Source organism: Dipodomys ordii, unplaced genomic scaffold (assembly GCF_000151885.1).
Source record: "Dipodomys ordii isolate 6190 unplaced genomic scaffold, Dord_2.0 Scaffold5, whole genome shotgun sequence".
Classification (NCBI taxonomy): Eukaryota; Metazoa; Chordata; class Mammalia; order Rodentia; family Heteromyidae; genus Dipodomys; species Dipodomys ordii.
Window position 1 is genome coordinate 20,581,763 of NW_012267221.1, and position 21,097 is coordinate 20,602,859.

General features: G+C 38.3%; 1 protein-coding gene across 2 annotated transcripts in view; it reads left to right on the forward strand.

Moving 5' to 3' along the window:
* Window positions 1-21,097, forward strand: part of Ubr3 (ubiquitin protein ligase E3 component n-recognin 3 (putative)) — a 162,347-nt gene that overhangs the window by 36,681 nt on the left and 104,569 nt on the right. For both annotated transcript variants that reach the window (XM_013029068.1, XM_013029061.1), the window contains exons 6-9: window positions 340-568; window positions 8,726-8,905; window positions 10,275-10,408; window positions 20,156-20,242. In XM_013029068.1, the coding sequence (XP_012884522.1) occupies window positions 340-568; window positions 8,726-8,905; window positions 10,275-10,408; window positions 20,156-20,242 (630 nt within the window). The remainder of the gene's footprint in view (window positions 1-339; window positions 569-8,725; window positions 8,906-10,274; window positions 10,409-20,155; window positions 20,243-21,097) is intronic.

Sequence of the window (21,097 nt, forward strand, 5' to 3'; positions counted from 1 at the left end):
TTCCTTCCTTCCTTCCTTCCTTCCTTTCTTTCTTTCTTTCTTTCTTTCTTTCTTTCTTTCTTTCTTTCTTTCTTTCTTTCTTTCTTTCTTTCTTATGTTTAAGTCATTGTTTTTGTAATTGCTTTAAAACTTAAATAATTTAAAGTCCTTATTAACTTTTTTAACCATTAGGTGTTTGGCAGTGTTTAAAATAGGCGAGATATGACTTAAGACTTCTGTCATTATTGAATTAGTTTTTCAGTCATCTTGGATACTGTCATAAGCTCGTGGTAGTACATATTGAAAAATATTTTAAAATTCAAAGTTAAACTAATTTCTTTTTATTTAAAAATCTTACAGGTTGCTTTTACAAAAACGTTTGTTCAGCATTATGCTTTCATTATGAAAACACTGAAGAAAAGTCATGAGTCAGATACAATGTCTAACAGAATTGTACATATTAGTGTTCAGTTGTTCAGCAATGAAGAGCTAGCCAGACAGGTAACAGAAGAATGTCAGCTACTGGATATTATGGTCACTGTGCTGTTATACATGATGGAAAGTTGCCTTATTAAAAGTGAACTGCAAGGTAAACTCAAGAGTTTCATTATTTCTCTTGCCTTTATTCAATGTATTAATTAGTCCTATAAATATATGCTTAAAATAACTAAAAATTTTGTCAAAATAATGCATATATTGAAAAGATTTTTAGGATAATTTATAAGAAGTTTAAAGAAAACCAAATCACTAATAGTTCTTTTCTTTTTGTGTAAGTACTGGAGTTGAACTTTGGGGCCTGGGCACTATCCCTTAGTTTTTTGTGTTTTTAGTTTTGCTATAGAATTCTAACACTTGAGCCACAACTCTACTTCAAGATTGCTTCGGGGGTGGGGGTGGGGAGAGTGGTATGTGTGTGTGTTCTAATGCTTGAACGAAGATCCCAGAATCTGTCCCTGAGCTTTTGTGCATAAGGTTGGTATTGTACTACTTGAGCCACATTTCCACTTCTGTCTTTTTGGTGGTTAATTGAAACTAAGAATTTTACAAATTTTCTTTTCCAGGATGGCTTTGAATTATGATTCTCAGATATTAACCTCCTGAGTAGCTAGGATTATGACATCCAGACCACTTTTGTTGGTTAATTGGAGTTAAGAGTGTTAGGGACTTTCCTGCCTGAGTTAGCTTTGAATTTAGTTTCTCAGATTTCATCTTCGGAGTAGCTAGAGTAATAGGTGTAAGTTGCCAGTGGCTGGCCATTTATAATTTTGTTATTCACAAATAACATTTTTTGTTTTTATTTTTATTATTTTGCTGTGTTTTCTATATTTTTGTGATATGAGTATATTTATGGATACCAGTGTATACATTAAAATACATAGTAATATTTATTTTTAATAAATGCAAGTATTAATATATAGTTTATCTTATTACGCATTTCTTCGTTAGGAATTTTTTTTTGGCCAGAACTCTGGGCCTGGGCACTGTCCCTCAGTCTTCAGCTCAAGGCTTGTGCTATACCACTTGAGCCATGCTCTACTTCTGGCTTTTTCTGCTTATGTGGTGCTGAGGAATCAAACCCAGGGCCTTATGCATGCAAGGCACGCGATCTACCACTGAGCCACCTTCCAGCCCCTGTTAGGAATTTTTTTTTTTGGGTCCGGTTGTGGGGCCTGAACTATGGGCCTGGGTGCCGTCCCTCAACTCTTCAGCTCAAGGCTAGCACTCTACCATTTGAGCCACAGCGCCACTTCTGGCTTTTTTCTTATGTGGTGCTGAGGAATCAAACCCAGGGCCTCAGGCATGCAAGGCACGAGCTCTACCACTGAGCCACCTTCCCAGCCCAGGAATTTTTTTAAACTCATAATTTGTTACATGTTTTTACTTTTCTTTTTCTTTTGGTGCCATTCCTGGGCTTGAACTTTGAGCCTAGGTACTCTCCCTGAGCTTTTCTGCTTAAGGCTAGCACTCTACCACTTGAACCACTGCTTTACTCCTGGCTTTTTAGAGGTCAATTGGAGATAAGAGTCTCACGGACTTAACTACCTGCACTGGTTTTGAACTGTGACCCTCAGATCTCATCCTCCTAAGCAATTAGGATACAAGAGTGGGCCACTGGTACTCAGCTAGTCCTGAATATTTTTTATAAGCTTTTACTTTTCATTACTTACATATAGGAATAAATCTCTTTTAGTGGAACCCATTTAAATCTTTTGTGCCCATGTATGGTTGAGAGTACTTAACATAATATTTCTGTAGTCTTTTGTTGCTATTTCTATGTGGTCTTTTGCTTTACCTTCTTTTAATTTATATTATTTGAATATTTGCTATGTACCAGACACTGTGTTTCATCCTATTTATATGTTCTCAGTTAAGTTTCTGCACCTTATTTTTTTTTTTTTCCTTTTTGGTCAGTCGTGGGGCCTGAACTCTGAGCCTAGGGCACTGTCCCTCAGCTCTTCAGCTCAAGGCTAGTGCTCTACCACTTGAGCCATGGCACCACTTCTGGCTTTTTCTGCTTATGTGGTGCTGAGGAACCGAACCCAGGACCTTGTGGATGCAAGGCAAGCACTCTACCACTGAGCAACTTTCCCAGCCCCAAGTTTCTGCACTTGCATTGTGCTCTTTGAGATAAAAACATTGAGATTTCAGAAAGACCTTTTGCTTAGATTATACAGCTAGTAAGTGATAGTCAAGGATTTCTTGTCCCTTAAGTAATTGATATATATATATATATATATATATTATACGTATATATTTATTTACTGTGACACAGCCAGGTACATGGTTAGAGTGCTGTATTCATTTACTGACACCTAGAGCTAAAATGCAAACCTTAACAGTAACTTAAGCTACTTGCCTCGATCCACTGTTGCTTTTAACTATCTTTGATTTTGTAAAGTGGATATTATTGGCTCTATTTTATTTACTTTTGCCAGCAGTGGGATTTTAACTCAGAGCATCACACTTGGCTTTTTTTTTTTTGGTTAGTTGTGGGGCTCGAACTTTACCTCTTGAGCCACAGCGCCAGGGCATCATGCATGCTAAGCAAGCATTCTACCACTAAAGCGACCTTCCAGCCCCCAACTTTTTTGAGCATGGAGATAGAGTCTCTCAGGGACTTTTCTGCCCAGACTAGCTTTGAACTGTGACCCTCATATCTCAGCCTCTTTTTTTTTTTTTTTTTTGGTCCGGTCGTGGGGCCTGAACTCGGCCTGGGCTCTTCAGCTCAAGGCTAGCACTCTACCACATGAGCCACAGCGCCACTTTTGGCTTTTTTCTTACGTGGTGCTGAATCGAACCCAGGGCCTCGAGCATGCAAGGCAAGTGCTCTACCACTGAGCCATCTTCCCAGCCCCTCTCAGCCTCTTGAGTAGCTAGAATTACAGGCGCGAGCCTGGCTGAACATCTGCTCTTTTAAAAGAACCTACAGTCTGTTATCTTCAGTAAGTAATTTAGGTGTGCTTTTATTTGATTAGCCTTTGGTGCTTGAAGAAGCATCTTTGGCAAAAAAGATGTGTGGCTCATTCCCCTCCTTTTTTTTGGTCATGGTGCTTGAACTCTGGGCCTGAGCATTTGCCCTTGAGCTCTTCAGCTCAAGTTGAGCACTCTACCACTTGAGCCACAGCACCACTTCTGGTTTTCAGGTGGTCATTTTAAGATAAGAGTCTCATGGACTTTCCTGTGTGGGCTGTCTTTGAACCCCATTCCTCAGATCTCAGTCTCCCGAGTAGCTAGGATTGTAGGCATGTGCCAGCAGCACCTGGCTTTTTTTTTTTTTTTTTAAAGAGTTACCTTTCCTGGGAAAGTTGTTATATCTTTCAATCATTTATTAACACACCTCAGTTAATCAACCTTAATCTATGCTATCATTTTATTAAACTTCTTCTCTATATGAGTTGGGCTAAACTACCCAGGAGGCAGAGATAGGATTACTGTCTGACGCTGACCCAGTATCTCCCTGACCCCTTCCTCCCCCGAAATGTCAGAGATTCTATCTGAAAAACATACTAAAAGCAAAAGGACTGGGGACATGGCTCAAGTGATAGAATACTTAATAAGTAAAAAGCCCTGAGTTCAATTCTCAGTATCTCTATAAAAGTTGTCCATGACTCATGTGGCTACTTGTGAGATACATTGTTAAAAAAATTGCATTATTTCTAGTATAAAACTATTTTTAGTATCCTTCAAAGTTTCTCATAGTATTTTCCCTGTCACAGCAATGGCATATCATTTCATAACATATATTCACTTTCTTTCTTCACTTTATTTAACTGCTTTCCTAAAAGCATTATGTTTATTTGCATTATTAGAATGAGCCTCCCGCGGGGAGACAAGACAGAGAGACAGAGATACAGAAATTTGTTACCATAATCTTGTTGATGTATTTAAGGCTCCCCCCCCACCTCTGCCCCAGTCCTGAAGCATGAACTCATGGCCTGGGCACTGTTTCTAAGCCTCTTTTGCTCAAAGCTAGCACTCTATCACTTGAGCCATAGAGCCACTTCTGGCTTTTTCTGTTTATGTGGTACTGAGGAGTTGAACGCAGGGCTTCATGCATGCTAGGCAAGCACTCTACCACTAAGCCACATTCCCAGCCCCACAAGTTCTCTCTTTTTTTGGTTGATTGTAGGGCCTGAACTCTGGGTCGGGGCGCTGTCCCTTATCTCTTCAGCTGAAGGCTAGTGCTCTACCACTTGAGCTACAGTGCCACTTCCGGCCTTTTCTGCTTATGTCGTACTGAGGGATTGAACCTAGGGCCTCATGCCTTCCCAGCCCAAGATCTCTTTTTAAAATTTAAAAACATTTCAAAAATAGCCTGTAACATTTTCATAAATTATTAGGCAACATTTTATTTTACTTTAACATTTATTTTTTTTGTGATATTAGATATTGAAGCCAGGCCCATAAGAACTCAGCCACTTAACCTGTACCCCAGGCCACTAGGATTCTTCATCTCTATTTAATCACTTCTTTCCCAAAGCCTTCACTTTTTTTTTTTTTTTGGAGATAAAAGTCTCACAGACTTTCCTGTCCGGGTTGGCTTTGAACCATGATCCTCAGATTGTGCCATCAGCACCCAGCTTATTTGAATTTTGAAGTACATAGAAGGGTTTTTTTTATCATTTGTGATTTTTATGATTGTTCAAATATAGACAAAAAATAAGAACTTTAAGTTTTTATAATATAATGAATACAACCTTGGCTCTTCTGACATACATTTTGAATTCTACTTACTCACTAATATCATCTTTCAGAACAGTTACAAAATAATGGTTAAAGTTTTTGGTTGAAAATTTGTGAAATAGCTGGGCACAGGTGAAAGCCTTCACTTTTAATGTTAGCAAAGTAATAGGTGTGTGGGAAATCAGAGGGTAAAGGAGGAGAGAAAATATGAATCTTGGTTTATTTCACCACTTTATTTTTAGGATGAGTAGAATACCTGACCTCATTTAATCAACCTTAGTCTATGTTATCATTTTATTAAACTTGTTCTCTGTAGGAGTTGGGCTAAGCTACCCAGGAGGCAGAGATAGGATTATTGTCTGAGGCTGATTTCAAAATCCTCTATCGCTTCCTCCCCCCAAAAGCCAGAACATCTATCTGAAAAACATACCAAAAGCAAAAGGACAATAAATATTTGGTGATGAGTGGAATTCATTTAACACTGAATCATTGCTTTATATCTGTAGTAAGGAAAGTACCACTTTGGGTACAAATAGGAGTCTGAATTGTCTTTTTTTTTTTTAAATTTAAATTTTATTTTATTTGTGAACATGCTGTACAGAGGAGTTACAATTACATGGGCAGGATAATGCGTACATTTCTTACCAAGCATTGCAGCCTCCTCCTTTGTTTACCCTTCACATCCTTTCCCAGCCTCCCCCCTCCCCCCCAATCCCAATCCGTCTCCTTCCCCTCCCTTCCCCCCCTTTTTTTTCTTTAAAGATTTAAAGGTGTTTTGCACAAGAACAGTGATTATTTAAAGTAGTTGTAGAAAAACAATGATTTTGAGTAATTGCATTTTGCTTATTCATCATATGGATTCTATTTAAATAGGACAGTGTTCCCAGTTTTTATTTTTATCAATCTCAACATCCCTCAGGACTGTCACATCAATGTCAGTGCATCACCAGTTTATAGTGGCAGTAGTTGTTGTGGAATGGAGTGCTTTTCAGATCTAAGGTATAAGTAATTTGAGAAAGGCTTCTCACCTTTATTTTGTTATGTAGTTAACCTCTTCCATCCATGGAGAAGTATTGAAAAATGGCATAAATAATGCCAGTGGATCCTGTTCTTATATATTGTTAAACTTGAGTTGGGTAAGTTAATATTATGGATAAATATACATATTTAAAGTGTAGAAAGTAAAGAAGTGTAGTAGAGGCCTTTTTAAATGAATTTGACAGCTAAGTGGCTATTCGAAAGTATTGATTAGAGAATAATATAAAAATGAATCTTATGTGCCTTAAACTTAGTTTAACTTCAAACACAATTATACCCATTCTTTTCATTTTCATTCTCATATATATATATATTATTTATTTTATTTTATTTTTTGCCAGTCCTGGGGCTTGAACTCAAGGCCTGGGCACTGTCCCTGAGCTGCTTTTGCTTAAGGCTAGCACTCTACTACTTGAGCCACAGCAGCACTGCCAGCTCTTTCTGTGTGTGTGGTACTGAGGAATCGAACCCCAGGTTTCATGTATGTTAGGCAAGCCCTCTACCACTAAGCCATATTCCCAGCCTCGACAAAGTATTTTTTGTGCTTTATATCAACATCTCGATAATGTGTCTTCCCTTTTACCCCCCAGTATTGGGGTTTGAGCTCAGTGCCTTAGCCTCTTGCTTAGCTTTTTGGCTCATGCTCTACAATTTGAGTCCCACCTCCAGCTTTATTTTTTGTTGGTTAATTGGAAATACAATCTTGACTTTTCTTCCCAAACTGGGTTCAAGCTGTGATCCTCAGATCTCAGCTTCCTGAGTAGCTAGGATTATAGGTATGAACCACTGATGCCTAGCATTTTTTAAAAATACTTTTCTATTGAGATTAGGTGATTACATAAATTTCACATATTTCATAGTATTGTCAAATAGTGATACTTAGTTATAGTCACAAACACATTTTAACCTTCACAAGGAAATTGCCATTATCATAGTCTAGAAAGTTTGTGAATTCTATGAGCTTTGACAATACAACTATTTCTTCCACATCAGATGATTATTTACATTTCTTTCCTTTTGCTTAGTGTAAGCTATTTCCTCATTGCCTCTCATTTCCTCCTTCCCATCGCTGCCTTTGAGTTGCTTAGTTCATTTTCCTCAATGTCCAGTGCAGCTGATAGGCCCCTTTGTTGTATGTTTCCCTCTGATTCTGTGTCTTCCTCCTAGCTTCCCTCAGATGTGCACATATATATATATATACACACACACACACACACATATACATATATATACATACACACACCCCATATATGTGGTCAAGAACATGGAGTCATTTAGCAATGATTGACAAAATGAGTGGAAGTCCTTTGTTTCTTGAGTCCTGTTTACTTTGTCATATCTCCTTGCATTTTGGCTTTAGCATCCACATATCAGGGAGACCATGTGCTATTTGTCTCTTTGCTTTTGGCTTACCTTGCTTAAAATGGTTTGCTGTAGTTCCATCCATTTCCCTGAAAATGCCATTATTTTGTCCTTTCTAAGGGCTGCATAATATTCCATTGTGTATAGGTACCACAACTTTTGGATCCACTCATCTGTAGTGGGGCATCTGGGTTGTTTCCATATAATGATATTGTGATCAGTGCTGCAATGAACATGGAGGTGCATGTGTCTTTGTATTCTGGTTCCTGTTGCTCAGGGTAGATGCCTAGGAGTGGTATGGCTGGGTCATAGGGGAGGTCTATATTTAGCTTTCTGAGGTACCTCCAGACTGCTTTCCAAAGTGGTTGTATTAGTGTCCATTCCTACCAGCAATGCAGTAGGGTTCCTCTTTCTCTGCATCCCTGCCAGCAATTAGATGAATTTAGGATGTGGGCCATTGTGACTGGGATTAGGTGGTATCTCAGTGTTGCTTTTATTTGCATTTCCTTTACAGCCAGGGATGATGAACATTTCCTCATGTGTTTCTTTGCCATTTTTATCTCTTCTTCTTCTTTTTTTTTTTTTTTTTGAGGGAAAGCTGGGCACTGTCCCTCAGCTCTTCAGCTCAAGGCTAGCGCTCTACCACTTGAGCTACAGCGCCACTTCTGGCTTATTTCTTTTTGCTTATGTGGTGCTGAGGACTCGAACCGAGGGCCTCAGGCATGCAAGGCAAGCGCTCTACCACTGAGCCACCTTCCCAGCCCCTTATCTCTTCTTTTGAGAACTCTCTCCTCAGCTCCCTTGCCCATTTCATGATTGGTTTGTTAGGTTTGGGAGGGGTTAGTTTCTTGAGTTCCCTCTATATAATAGATATTAGGCCCTTGTCTGATATATTGCTGGTAAATATTTTTTCCCAGTTTGCTGTCTTTCTAGTTTGGTTGCTATTTCTTTAGCTATGATGTCTAGCATTTTTAAAAAATTGTTTTGAAGATGAGGAAACTGATTCTAAATAATGAGTCTAAATAATATGTCTAGAGCCATAAAGGTTTTAAATGGTTGCAATTTAGGTGTTCTGAATGTATAAAGTAATAGTCTGTTTCATTGGTAAAGTTGGTTTTTAAAAGTTGTTTATTTGTTTTTGGGCTGTGTGTGACCTTTGTAGATGAAGAAAATAGTTTACATGTGGTGGTGAACTGTGGAGAAGCGTTACTGAAGAATAACACTTACTGGCCTCTCGTTAGTGATTTTATTAATATTCTTTCTCATCAAAGTGTGGCTAAGAGATTTTTGGAGGATCATGGTTTATTAGTAACATGGATGAACTTCGTATCTTTCTTTCAAGGTAAGGATTTAACCTTAAAAATGATTTTGGTTTATAATATGCATAATGTTAAACCACTAAAAGCTAAAAATAATAGCACAACATTCAGATTTTAATTGTTACTTCATAACACTTTGGTGTTGTTTATAAAAATATAGCGGTTAGGAAAAGCACGTTACTGAAAAGGAAGTCAAGTGTAATTTCCTTGTATCATGACAAGCCATTTATCATTTGTCTAGAAATTTATAATGTCTGTTCTCTAAAACAGACTTACTTGCTCATGAATTTCAAATATCACAAATTAAATGATTACTTTCTTAACTTAAGATCTCCCCCTCCTTTTTTTTTTGGCTACGGGACTTGAACTCTGGGCCTGGGCGCTGTCCCTCAGCTCTTCAGCTCAGGCGAGCGTGCTACTATTTGGGCCACAGCTCCACTTCTGGTTTTCTAGTGCTTTATTGGAGATAAGAGTCTCATGGACTTTCCTGTCTGGGCTGGCCTTGAACTGTGATCCTCAGATCTCAGCCTCCTGAGTAGCTAGGATTACAGGTTTGAGCCGCCGGCACCCAGCTTTTTTTTTTGTTGGTTGTGGGCTTGTATTCAGGCCTGGGTACTGTCCCTGAGCTTTTTTGCTCAAGACTAGCATTCTACCACTTTGAGCCACAGATTTGTTTCCAGTTTTTAGGTGGTTATTTGGTGGTAGGGGTTTCAGAGACTTTCCTGCCTGCGCTGGCTTTTAACCTTGATCCTCAGATCTCAGACTCCTGAAAAGCTAGGATTACAGGTACTAGCCACCAGCACGTGGCAAGACATTCAATTTTGTTCTATAAGAGACAATCACAAATTCTAGCCCTCTACCACTTGAGCCACAGTGCCACTTCCAGTCTTCTGATGGTTTATTGAAGATAAGAGACTCACGGAGGGGCTGGGAAGGTGGCTCAGTGGTAGAGCGCTTGCCTTGCATGCATGAGCCCCTGGGTTCGATTCCTCAGCACCACATAAGCAAAAAGAACAAAGCTGGAAGTGGCACTGTAGCTCAAATGGTAGAGCACTAGCCTTGAGCTGAAGAACTGAGGGATAGTGCCCAGGCCCAGAGTTCAGGCTCCATGACCGGACCCCCCCAACTGAAAAAGCAAAAAGTGCTGGGGATGTGGCTCAAATGGTAGAGTGTCTTCCTAGCACATGTAAAGTTCCTGAGTTCAAACTCTAGTACCACAAAAAAAACAAAGCAAAAGCACAAAAAGAACTAACAATTTAAAATTATTTGTATAGGTATTATGTCATTTATGTTTGTGTGCTTAATATGTATTGGGTAATTAGAAATGTTTGATTTTAATTTGAATAATTGATTTCACTTGACAAAATATATATGTATTTTCATTTTTGCAAGGTATGAACTTAAACAAGCGAGAACTAAATGAACATGTGGAATTTGAGTCTCAGACCTACTATGCTGCTTTTGCTGCTGAACTTGAGGCCTGTGCACAGCCAATGTGGGGACTTTTGTCACATTGCAAAGTTAGGGTATGTTGGAAGTACTTTTGTTAATATGTGCTTTTTTTTCCTTTCTTTTTTTTTCTTTTTTCTTTTTTTTTCAGTTGTGGGTCTTGAACTCTGGGCCTAGGTGCTATTCCTGAGCTCTTCAGCTCAAGGCTAGCACTCTATCACTTGAGCCACCAGTGCTACTTCTGGCTTTTTCTGTTTATTTGGTGCTGAGGAATTGAACCCAGGGCCTCATGTATGCGAGGCAAGCACTCTACCACTGAGCTACCTTCCCAGCCCCACTGTCTGTGCTTTTAAGGTAATTGTTTAAAACAAGATATATGAGGGCATGGGTATGTTTACTTGCATATAATATGCAGTGTTAAAGATGATTACAAATTGAATTTAGCTTTGTGGATACTAACCTGAGACGGAAATTTTTACTTTGGGGAAGGCTGGAATTCATTTATATTACCAGATCTTTCCAGTCTACTCCTGTTTTGAATAGTCTTTGGAACTTCATAAGTGTTCTTACTTTGTCTCATTTTGCCCATTATCTATTTTCTAATGTTTCTTGTCTTTTAAGGGATAAAGGTATTCCTCAATAAAGTTTAAAATTTAAAATTTTCAAGCATTAAATTTCTTACAACTTTCCATCTATTGATATACATAATAAACCATTGGCTTGATGGGTTCCCAAAACATTGGGCCATCCCTATGAAAATAAGGATTTGCCTAAATTTCTTTTTTTTTGAATTACTGGGGTTTGAAATCATGGCCTTGTACTTTACCTCTTGAACTATGCCTCCAACGCTTGACTAAGATTTGACATATGATTCCATGAAGTCTAGCCTGTTTGCTTCTGCCAGTAAGAATGCTGGCTATGATTTTGTAATGGGAATAATTTGGCGTTCTTGGTTCTAGTCATGGTTCTGCCTCTTTCTACTTAGATTGATTACTTGACTAACATATTTAGAATTGTTTGCACTTTTAGTCAATTTTTTTTTTTATAAACAAAGCAGAGTAGGCACTGGTAATTTACACCTATAACTTAGTTATACAAGAGGCTGAGATCTGAAATCTGAGAATTTGAGCTCTAAGCCAGCCTACGCAAGAAAGTTCATGAGATTCTTATTTCCTTTTAACCGTCAAAAAGTCTAGATGGAGTGGTAGATCACAAGCCTTGAGTGGAAAAAGTATGGGACAGCACTCAAGCCATGAATTCAAGCTCTAGTACTAGCAACAAAAACCAAAAAAGTCCCCCCCCTTCCTATCCCAACAACAATGACAACAACCTAGAAATGGTTCAACAAAGCCTTTCTTCACAGGTGATTTTGAGAGTCTTTCCTGTCTACCTTTTCAGTGTATTTGTACTTTCAGACAAAGTAGGCTTATTCATGTATATCTTGTAGATATATGAATTTTCTTAGGTTGCTAATTAACTTTCTTTTTTATTTTTTTGTGTGTGGTTTAAGAATTGAACTAGGGCTTTGTGTATGCCCAGCAAACTCTCTACCACTGACCTGCATCCTGAACTCCTTGCATGCATTGCATGTGCCCATGCTTGCATGTGTGTATGTATGTGTGTGTGTATGTGTGTGTGTGTGTGTATGTATGCATGCATGCATTCTGGTATCTGGGCTTAAACTCAGAACCTCCTACTCTAGCTTAGCTTTCTCATTCAAGTGTGACATCCACCACTTGTGCCATACCACCATTTCTGACTTTTTTTGCTGGTTGAGATAAAAGTCTGAGATGAAATTCTTGGATTTGTGCTGGGCACCAATTAATTATGCCTATACTAGCTACTGAGGAAGCTGAGATCTGAGGATCGAAGTTTGAAGCCAGCCTAGGCAATAAACTCCATGAAACTCTTATCTCCAATAAACTAGTTAGAAAAGCCAAAAGTTGCATTGTGGCTCAAATGGTAGAGCACAACTAGCCTTTGCGGGGGGGTGGGTGGGGATGGGGTGGGGTGTGGTGGGGAAGTCTTGGATTGGTCTGGCTGGGTTGGCTCTGGTGATTTTTCAGAACTCAGTGTCCTGAATAGCTAGGATTGCAGACGTGAGCCACTGGTGACTGGCTCCTTTGTATTCTTGTCTAATCAAGAAATCTCCTTTCCTTGCTCTACTACCCATGAGCATCTTATAATCAGATACTATCAATTCTCTCTTCTGTTTTAGAAATGTCTCCCTTTTCCTCTTCTTTCTTCCTGGTCTTTATTTCTTTATATTAAAAAAATCTAGGTTATTAGAGTTTTTCTACTGTAATCTACATATCCTAATATTAAAGTTACTTTCCTGAGCTCTTCCTTTCTCTCCTTTGCTTAAAAATTATTCAGGTTAGCTGGGTGCTGTTGGTTCACGCCTGTAATCCTAGCTGCTCAGGAGGCTGAGATCTGAGGATCACGTTCAAAGCCAGCCCAGGCAGGAAAAGTCCATGAGACTCTTATCTCCAATAAACCACTGGACAACCAGAAGTGACACTGTGTCTCAAGTGGTAGAGCATTTGCCTTGAGTTGAAGAGCTGAGGACAGCACCCAGGCTCAGAGTTCAAGCCCTATGACAAAAAAAAAAAAAAAAGAAAAAAAAGAAAAAAAAAAGTCATTCAGGTTTTCATCTGTCTACAAGATGAATCTGTATTTATATTTATGACCTCCAGAATTTACATTCAATTTATCTTAATAATTCTTCTTGTACTCTTCCTAAGCCTTGATTATTCCTCAGGAGGCAATGTCCTTTATTGATTCCTGTGATTTTGTTCAACTTATCCGCCTATTTTGGCATATGCTCTATAATTTTTTTTTTTTTTGGGGTCCGGTCATGAGGCCTGAACTCTGGGCCTGGATGCTGTCCCTCAGCTCTTCAGCTTAAGGCTAGTGCTCTACCACTGGAGTCATAGCGCCACTTCCGGCTTTTTTCTTTTTCTTTTTTTTTTATGTGGTGCTGAGGAATCGAACCCAGGGCCTCATGAATGCAAGGCAAGCACTCTACCACTGAGCCACCTTCCCAGCCCCTGCTCTATAATTTTATTTTTATTTTTGTCTAAGACCAGCACTTGAACTTGGTACCTGACACTTTTGCTCATTGAGTGTTGCTCTACCAATTGAGCCATGCCTCCAAGCCCCTGCACTCTTATTTTCTTTTCTTAGCTCAGTGCTTCTTTTGCATGAGAATTATCTTTGAATAATCAAATGCTACTGGGACATTGGTGGTTCATACCTGTAAGTTTAGCACTTAGGAGGCTGAGATTTGAGGATTGTGGTTCATAGCCAGCCTGGGCAAGAAATTTTGTTAGATTCTTATCTCCAGTTAACCACCAAAAAACTGAAAGTGGCACTGTGATTCAAAGTGGTAAGTGCTAGCCTTAAGCAAAGAAGCTCAGGGATAGTACCTAGGCTCTTAGTTCAAGCTTCACGACCCACTACAAAACAAAGCAAAACAAAACTGAAAACAATAAAATCTAGCCAGCTCAATGCCTTTAGCCCTAGTTAATTAATAGGCTAAATGCTGAGGATGGTAGTTCAAAGTCAGCTTGAGCAGGAAAGTCTGTGAGACTCTTTATCTCTAAATAATCACCAGAAAACCGGAAATGGAACTGTGGCTCAAAGTGGTATAGTGCTAGCCTTCAGCAAAAGGAGCTTAGATACAGCACCTAGGTTCTGAGTTCAAGCCCCTTGGCTAACAAAACAAAAAAACACACACAACCACCAAAAAAGCCCAAACTCTAAACACTACTACTTGAGATTTTGATTCATTTGACTTACAGTGATTTTAGCCAGAATGAAGAATATTCAGAGTTAGCTTTTCAAAAATTATACTCACAATAATCAGCTGATAGGTAATCTCCCAATTTTAAGTTCTTCAATCAAATTTGGTTTCTTTATATTTTAACTAAATTCCTTTAGTCAGCTGTGTTGATTTCACTTGGTGTTTTCATTTTACTTTGCTTAATCTCTACTGTAGTATTTTTATTAAAAGAATGGTTATATAATATGAGGATTGTTTTGGGACTGGGAAGGTGGCTTGCCTTGCATGCTTGAGGCCCTGGGTTCAATTCCTCAGCACCACATAAGCAGAAAAAAAAAGCTGGAAGTGGCGCTGTGGCTCAAGTGGTAGAGTGCTAGCCTTGAGCTGAAGAGCTGAGGGACAGCTCCAGGCCCAGAGTTCAGGCCCACGACTAGACCCCCTTCCCCCCAAAAAAAAAATGAGGATTGTTTTGTTATTTAGTAAAAAAATATTTTGTGAATGCTGTTCTTTGTTACATACTATCTAGACGTTTAGGTTTAGGGCCAAATATATGTAGTGATTATTTTCATGGAACAGTTTAATAAGGGAGATAGACCTTAAGTATACACATAGATTTATATGTGGTCTGTAGAAAAAGAACAAGTTGTTATGAGATAGAGAAATTAGGTGAATCTGAGGAGGCCTTTCTGAGGGAAGAATATGAAAAAGCCAGCTATGTGAAGAATAGAAGGATAGAAATAGGGCTATTGGTGGCAGAGGTCCAGGTAGAATAGTATAGTCTACTTCTAGTAGAAAAATGAAAGATAAAAAGATGGTGTTAAAGAGATAGTAAGGGTAAGATTGTAGCCCAGGTCCTTATAGATCATTTTAAGTCTAAATTTTTTAAAAATGTAAATCCATGATGGGCTGGGAAGGTGGCTCAGTGGTAGAGCGCTTGCCTTGCATGCCTGAGGCCCTGAGTTTGATTCCTCAGCACCACATAAGCAAAAAGAAGAAAAAGCTGGAAGTGGTGCTGTGGCTCAAGTGGTAGAGCGCTAGCCTTGAGCTGAAGAGCTGAGGGACAGCGCCCAGGCCCAGAGTTCAGGCCCCATGACCGGACCCAAAAAAAAAAAAAAGAAAATGTAAATCCATGAGTATTTTAAAACAAAGTTTTATGTGATCTGATTTACACCTAAATGATCTTTTTTGATAGCAGTTGAAAACTGGGTTGAGGGAGACCAAAGTAGCAAGACTGAAATGTTTAGAAGATAGAGCTTAGTGGTAGATCACATGTTTAGTATATACAAGTCCTGGATTTCATCCCTAGCATTGAGGAAAAGACTGAGTAACAACAATAGCCTTTAACAAACATTTGAATCTAAAAAAACAGGCTTATAGAAGTGGGAGGTAACTGGGAATATGGGAGATGGGAAGATTTCGTGTGTGTGTGTGTGTGTGTGTGTGTGTGTGTGCGTGCGTGCGCGCACATGTGCTAGTCTTCAGGCTTGAACTCAGGGTCTTAGCTGTCCCTGTAGTGTATTTTTTTTTTTTTAATGCTAAAGGCTAGTGATTTTTATCCCACTTGGGTCAAAGCTCCACTCAGGCTTCCTGGTGGTTAATTGGAGATAAGAGTCTTACGGACTTTTCTGCCAGGGCTGGCTTTGAACAGTGACCCTCACATATCAGCCTCTTTAGCTAGGATTATAGCTGAAAGCCACTAACACCCAGTGAAATGGGAAAATTTTGATGAAAGAATACAAAGTTTCAACTATACCAGAGAAATAAGTTTTTGAGATCTACTGCATAGCATAGTGACCATAGTTGTTAATAATTTGTATTTCAAAATTTCTAAAATAACAGATTTTATTTTATTTATTTTTTTGGTCCAGTGGTGGCGCCTGAACTCTGGGCCTGGGTGCTATCCCTCAGCTCTTCAGCTCAAGGCTAGCACTCTCCCACTTGAGCCACAGCGCCACCTCTGGCTTTTTTTTTCCTGCTTATGTGGTGCGGAGGAATTGAACCCAGGGCCTCAAGCATGCAAGGCAAGCGCTCTACCACTGAGCCACCTTCCCAGCCCCAGATTTTAACTAACTATAGAAATCAAGCATCTGTGATAATAAGTTGATAATTCCATTGAATCAAAATGATCATATCATACTAAGCAAATACACAGCATTGTTAATTTAAGAAGTGCCATGGTGATAGTCTAAACACAGAATTCTAAACATAGGCTCTAAACATGTTATATACAAAAGACGATCTATTTTGCATACAGAAGATATAGTTTGGCAGCAGAATTAGCAGGCTCATACAATTGATGTATGAATTAATGCTTTGAAGAGACATCTGGACTGCAGTTATGAATTCTAGACCTTTGAGGACAGAGATGGTGTCTATTGGATGAGGTCAAGGAGGGAGAGAATAGACATGTAAAATACTCCAAATTAAATGTCAGGGAGAAGGAGAGGAGTAAAACCAGAAGAATGAGGTGTCTTGTAAGCCAGCAGAGAACAGTGATCCAGGAGAGTGTATTAATGTGATATTTATGTAAATAGATCACTGTTTCAGGAAGATTCTAACCATTATGCATTGAAGGATTTGGATGGTGAAGCTGTGATTATTTTCATCTCTATGAGAGTGAGAAATTATTGTTTCCAGGCAGTGATGTATTTTTCAGCTCTGAAGGGTTGAATTGTAATATGCTATGGTTTCCTTCGGAAATGAAGAGGTCAATGAAAAAAGACTAATATTGTCCTGACACTATCTGTGGGAGTAATTTCTCAGAAAAAGATCTGTCTTGTTCATAGATATGAGGTTCCCTTGATGAATACTACTTTATGCCAGGCATTGTGTTTGGCACTTTACATGTTATAAGTCTTTTATAATCTTTATTGCACAAGGATTAGATGTATTTCATATTGTGATGTTGTGTACAACCTCATCTCTTTCAGAAGTTAGATAGATTCCCAAGTTAACAGAGTTTCAGATGGAAGTCGAATTTGAAATCAAATCTGTTGATGTATCTGTTGATACAGTGCTCTTTACCACTTTGCATACTTACCTTTCTAAATTATATTTTTATTATCTTTAGTTGTACAAAGGAGTTGAATGCTTATTTATTTTAGCAAGAATTTCCAGAGCTTTTAAACAACAGTGCTGACAGATTTTACAAGTACAAACTAGAAGAAATACTGTAGAGCTGTCTCTCTCTCACTATAAAACAAAACTAAAAGAATTAATGTGAAAGGAAACTTCACACTTATGTTGCCTTGAATGCTATAGGATCCTTAGAAATATTAAGGACTTGTTAAAAAAAGAAATGCTACTCGGATAAGTTGGCAGGACATCAGACTTTCAGTATTGGATTACTAACAGATGGACTCAATAAAGGGTTGATGTATTTCTAGAATTTTAATTTCTGCTTTCTAAGGGAAAGAGATAGGCTATAAAATCTCTATCTAGTGGCAATTTTGTTTACTGCTAAATAGAAGTTGAAGTCTTGACTCTGGTAGAACTTAACTACTTCCTAAGGTATGGGCTAGGCTACAACATAGAAAATTTTATGTACATCATTTTATTTGTGTCTTTATAGCAGTATTAGGAGGTACATATTAGTAGGCATATCTTTACTGATAGAAAAACCAAGACTCAACATTTGCTAAATGTTACAAAAATAATGTGTGTTCAATTTTTTTGTTTTTGGTAGGGATGATAATAGGAAGATGGAAAAGAAGTAATCTGAAAGAGTTTAAAAATATGCTGTATTTGGAAATGGAATTATTAGTAATATTTTATTTTAAAATGATCTCTAGTAATATTTTAAAACATTCCATGATACCTAATTGTGAAATTGTTCTCCATAAGAGTTGTACCTGCTGGGTGCCAGTGACTCATAGGTGTAATCCTAGCTACTCAGGAGGCTGAGATCTGAGGATCACAATTCAAAGCCCAGGTAGGAAAGTTTGTGAGACTCTTCAATAAACCAACAGAAAACCAGAAGTGGCGGTGTGGCTCAAGTGGTAGAATGCTCACCTTGAGCTGTGAGTTGAGGGACAGCGCCCAGGTCCAGAGTTCAAAACCACAAGCGACAAACAAAAGAGAAAAAAAAGAATTGTACCAGTTTATGTTTGTGTTGTGAGTATATAAGGGAACTCCAATGCCCAAAACCTTGAAAAGGAGAATATTTGGTTTTCAAAACTTTTATCCATGAGTTACTTGTTACTTTAGTTTGGTTAAGACAGATTATTCATGGAAGCATGTAAATTAAATTTTATTTTTCAGTGGGAGACAGGGATCAGAGTGTAAATTAGTATTTTTGTAAGGCTAACTCTTGTACAGGATAGACTGAAAGAGACTAGTGGCAAAGTAACTAGATACTTGATTTTTGGGCTAGATGGTTGCAGCAAAATAGACCTGAGTTTAGGAAAATGTTATGGAAGAAATGCTAAGATGTGGAGATGAGCAGGATAAAGAAATCAAGAATGAATGTGGGAGCTTGGAATGGTATGAGGCTGAGGCAAGAAGATTATGAGTTTGATCCAGTCTGTACTACATAGTGAAATTTGATTTGGGGAAAAAAGAAATGGATATGAGACTCAGCTTTTTCTTTCTTTCTTTTTAAAGGTACAGATTATATAGAGAGCTGATGAATTAAAACTGTTTGATTCTGTTGTTTTGCCCCAACATACCCTTAAAATTACATTATTCGCTATTTTAACCTTTTCTTCTCTCTCTCTCTTTCTCTCTCTCTCTTTCTCTTTTGAGCTGGTCTCAGGCTGGAACTCAGGGTGTGGGTGCTGTCCTGAGCCCTTTTGCTCAAGTCTAACACTCTACCACAGCTTTACTTCCAGTTTTTGGTGGTTAATTGGAGATTAGAGTCTCATAGACTTTACTGCCTGGATTAGCTTTGACCCTGATCTTCAAATCTCAGCTTTTTTTTTTTTTGTCGGTCGTGGGGCCTGAACTCTGGGCCTGGGCACTGTCTCTTCGCTCTTCAGCTCAAGTCTAATGCTCTACCACTTGAGCCACAACTCTACTTCTGGCTTTTTCTGCTTATGTGGTGCTGAGGAATCAAACCTAGGGCCTTATGCATGCAAGGCAAGAACTCTACCACTGAACCATCTTCCCAGCCCCAAATCTCAGCTTCTGAGTAGCTTTGATTACAGGCATGAGCCATCAGTGCCCTGCTGTTCTTACCATTTTGAGGTATATAATTCAATGGCTTATATTGTATTCCCAGAGTTGTACAATTATTAATTTCAGAACATTTCTCTCATCCCCAAAGGGAATCACAAATCTCTCAGTTCTAACATTCTCATATATCCTGAAAGATCACCCATTTACTTTCTTTCTATGAATCTAGTGATTCATAGACTGTAACTATTTCATATCAATGTAATCATATGTGGCCTTTTGTGTTTGTCTTCTGTTTTTAGTGTAATGTTTTCAAGAATTAATTGTGTTGCAGGGGTGTTAATTCATTCTGTGGTTTTTCTTTTGGATAAGTCCTGGGGCTTGAACTCAGGGCCTGGGCAGCTGTTCTTGAGTCTCTTTGTGCTCAAGGCTAGCGCTCTGTCACTTGAGCTACAGTGTCACTTCTGGTTTTTGAGTGGTTTATTGGAGATAAGAGTCTCATGGACTTTTCTGCCCAGGCTGGCTTTGAACATGATCCTCAAATCTCAGCCTCCTGAGTAGGTAGGATTACAGGCGTGAGCCACCAGCACCCGGCTTCTAGTACTTTTTCATCAACCCAAGGGAGACTAGATTTATTAAACTATAGCTTTAAGGAATTTATATAATTTGGGGGCGGTATCTCTTGAAATGGAACTAGACTTAACTGTACTTAAAATCTTTTCTGTGATATATAAAAGAATACACATCAAGTTCTTTAATTTTTGTATTTGTTACTAGTTATTGTTCTTAATTTCTTGAAATAGCAAATATAGTGATTATCTTGAAAATAATTGACGTTTACTATTATGTAACTATGTATTACATATAATTTACTGTTGAGAGTGTAGGTGGCTATATACTACAAAACTGACATAAATTATTTTTTCAGGAAACGCAAGAATATACACGAAATGTTGTAAGATATTGCCTAGAAGCTCTTCAAGACTGGTTTGATGCTATTAACTTTGTAGATGAGGTATGTACTTATCTAAAAAAGTGTATGTGTGTATGTGCTTGTTTAATCTACCTATATCCCCATATCTATATTTATATCTATATGTAGTTGGCTATGGTGCTAGGAATTAAGTGCAGGGCTTTTGCATGCTAGCAAAGTGCTCTGCCACTGAATTATATCCCTGGACTGCCTAGATGGGTCCTTTTAATGTAAGTCTAAGTATTTAAGAAGAACAGTGGTAGATTCTAATTACCATAGAAAATAATGGTATCCTTTCATGGGAGAGGTAAGAGTTCAGAATTAACATAATATTTTAAGACAGGATAAAAAGTAACCAGTTATTTAAAAAAATCCAGTACATTAATCATTCTGCTTCCTAGAGAAACAAGGCATAATTTATTTTTCTCAATTTAAGTGTATATGTCATTGTTTCTCAAGAGAGAAACTTCTTTCAGCTGAAGAGGTAAAAATGTTTTCCTAAATGTAAATCAAATAGGGGAAATTAATGAAAGTTGTAATACAACTTCATTTGTCAGTGTTCTTGTTAGAGAATGAAAAGATGAGATGGAACAAAAGTGGGTTTTATTAATAATAAAAGAGAAAAGCGGACACAGGACATGCTATGTTGAAAGTCGTTATTTTCATTAGTCAAATTCATCATCAGAAGGCCCTTCTGTTCCTTTTATGGAGTAGGGTCAGAATATGTCAGAGGCAATAGAAAGACCATATTTCAGAGTAGTCCCTTTTCTCCCCTCATCCGATTTGAACTTGTAGGACCCTTCTAGTTGCATTTGTGTGTGTTTATATTTGTGTCTGTATCTGTACATATGAAGGAGTGTTTGAGTCCTCCCTCCCTCCCTCCCTCCCTCCCTCCCT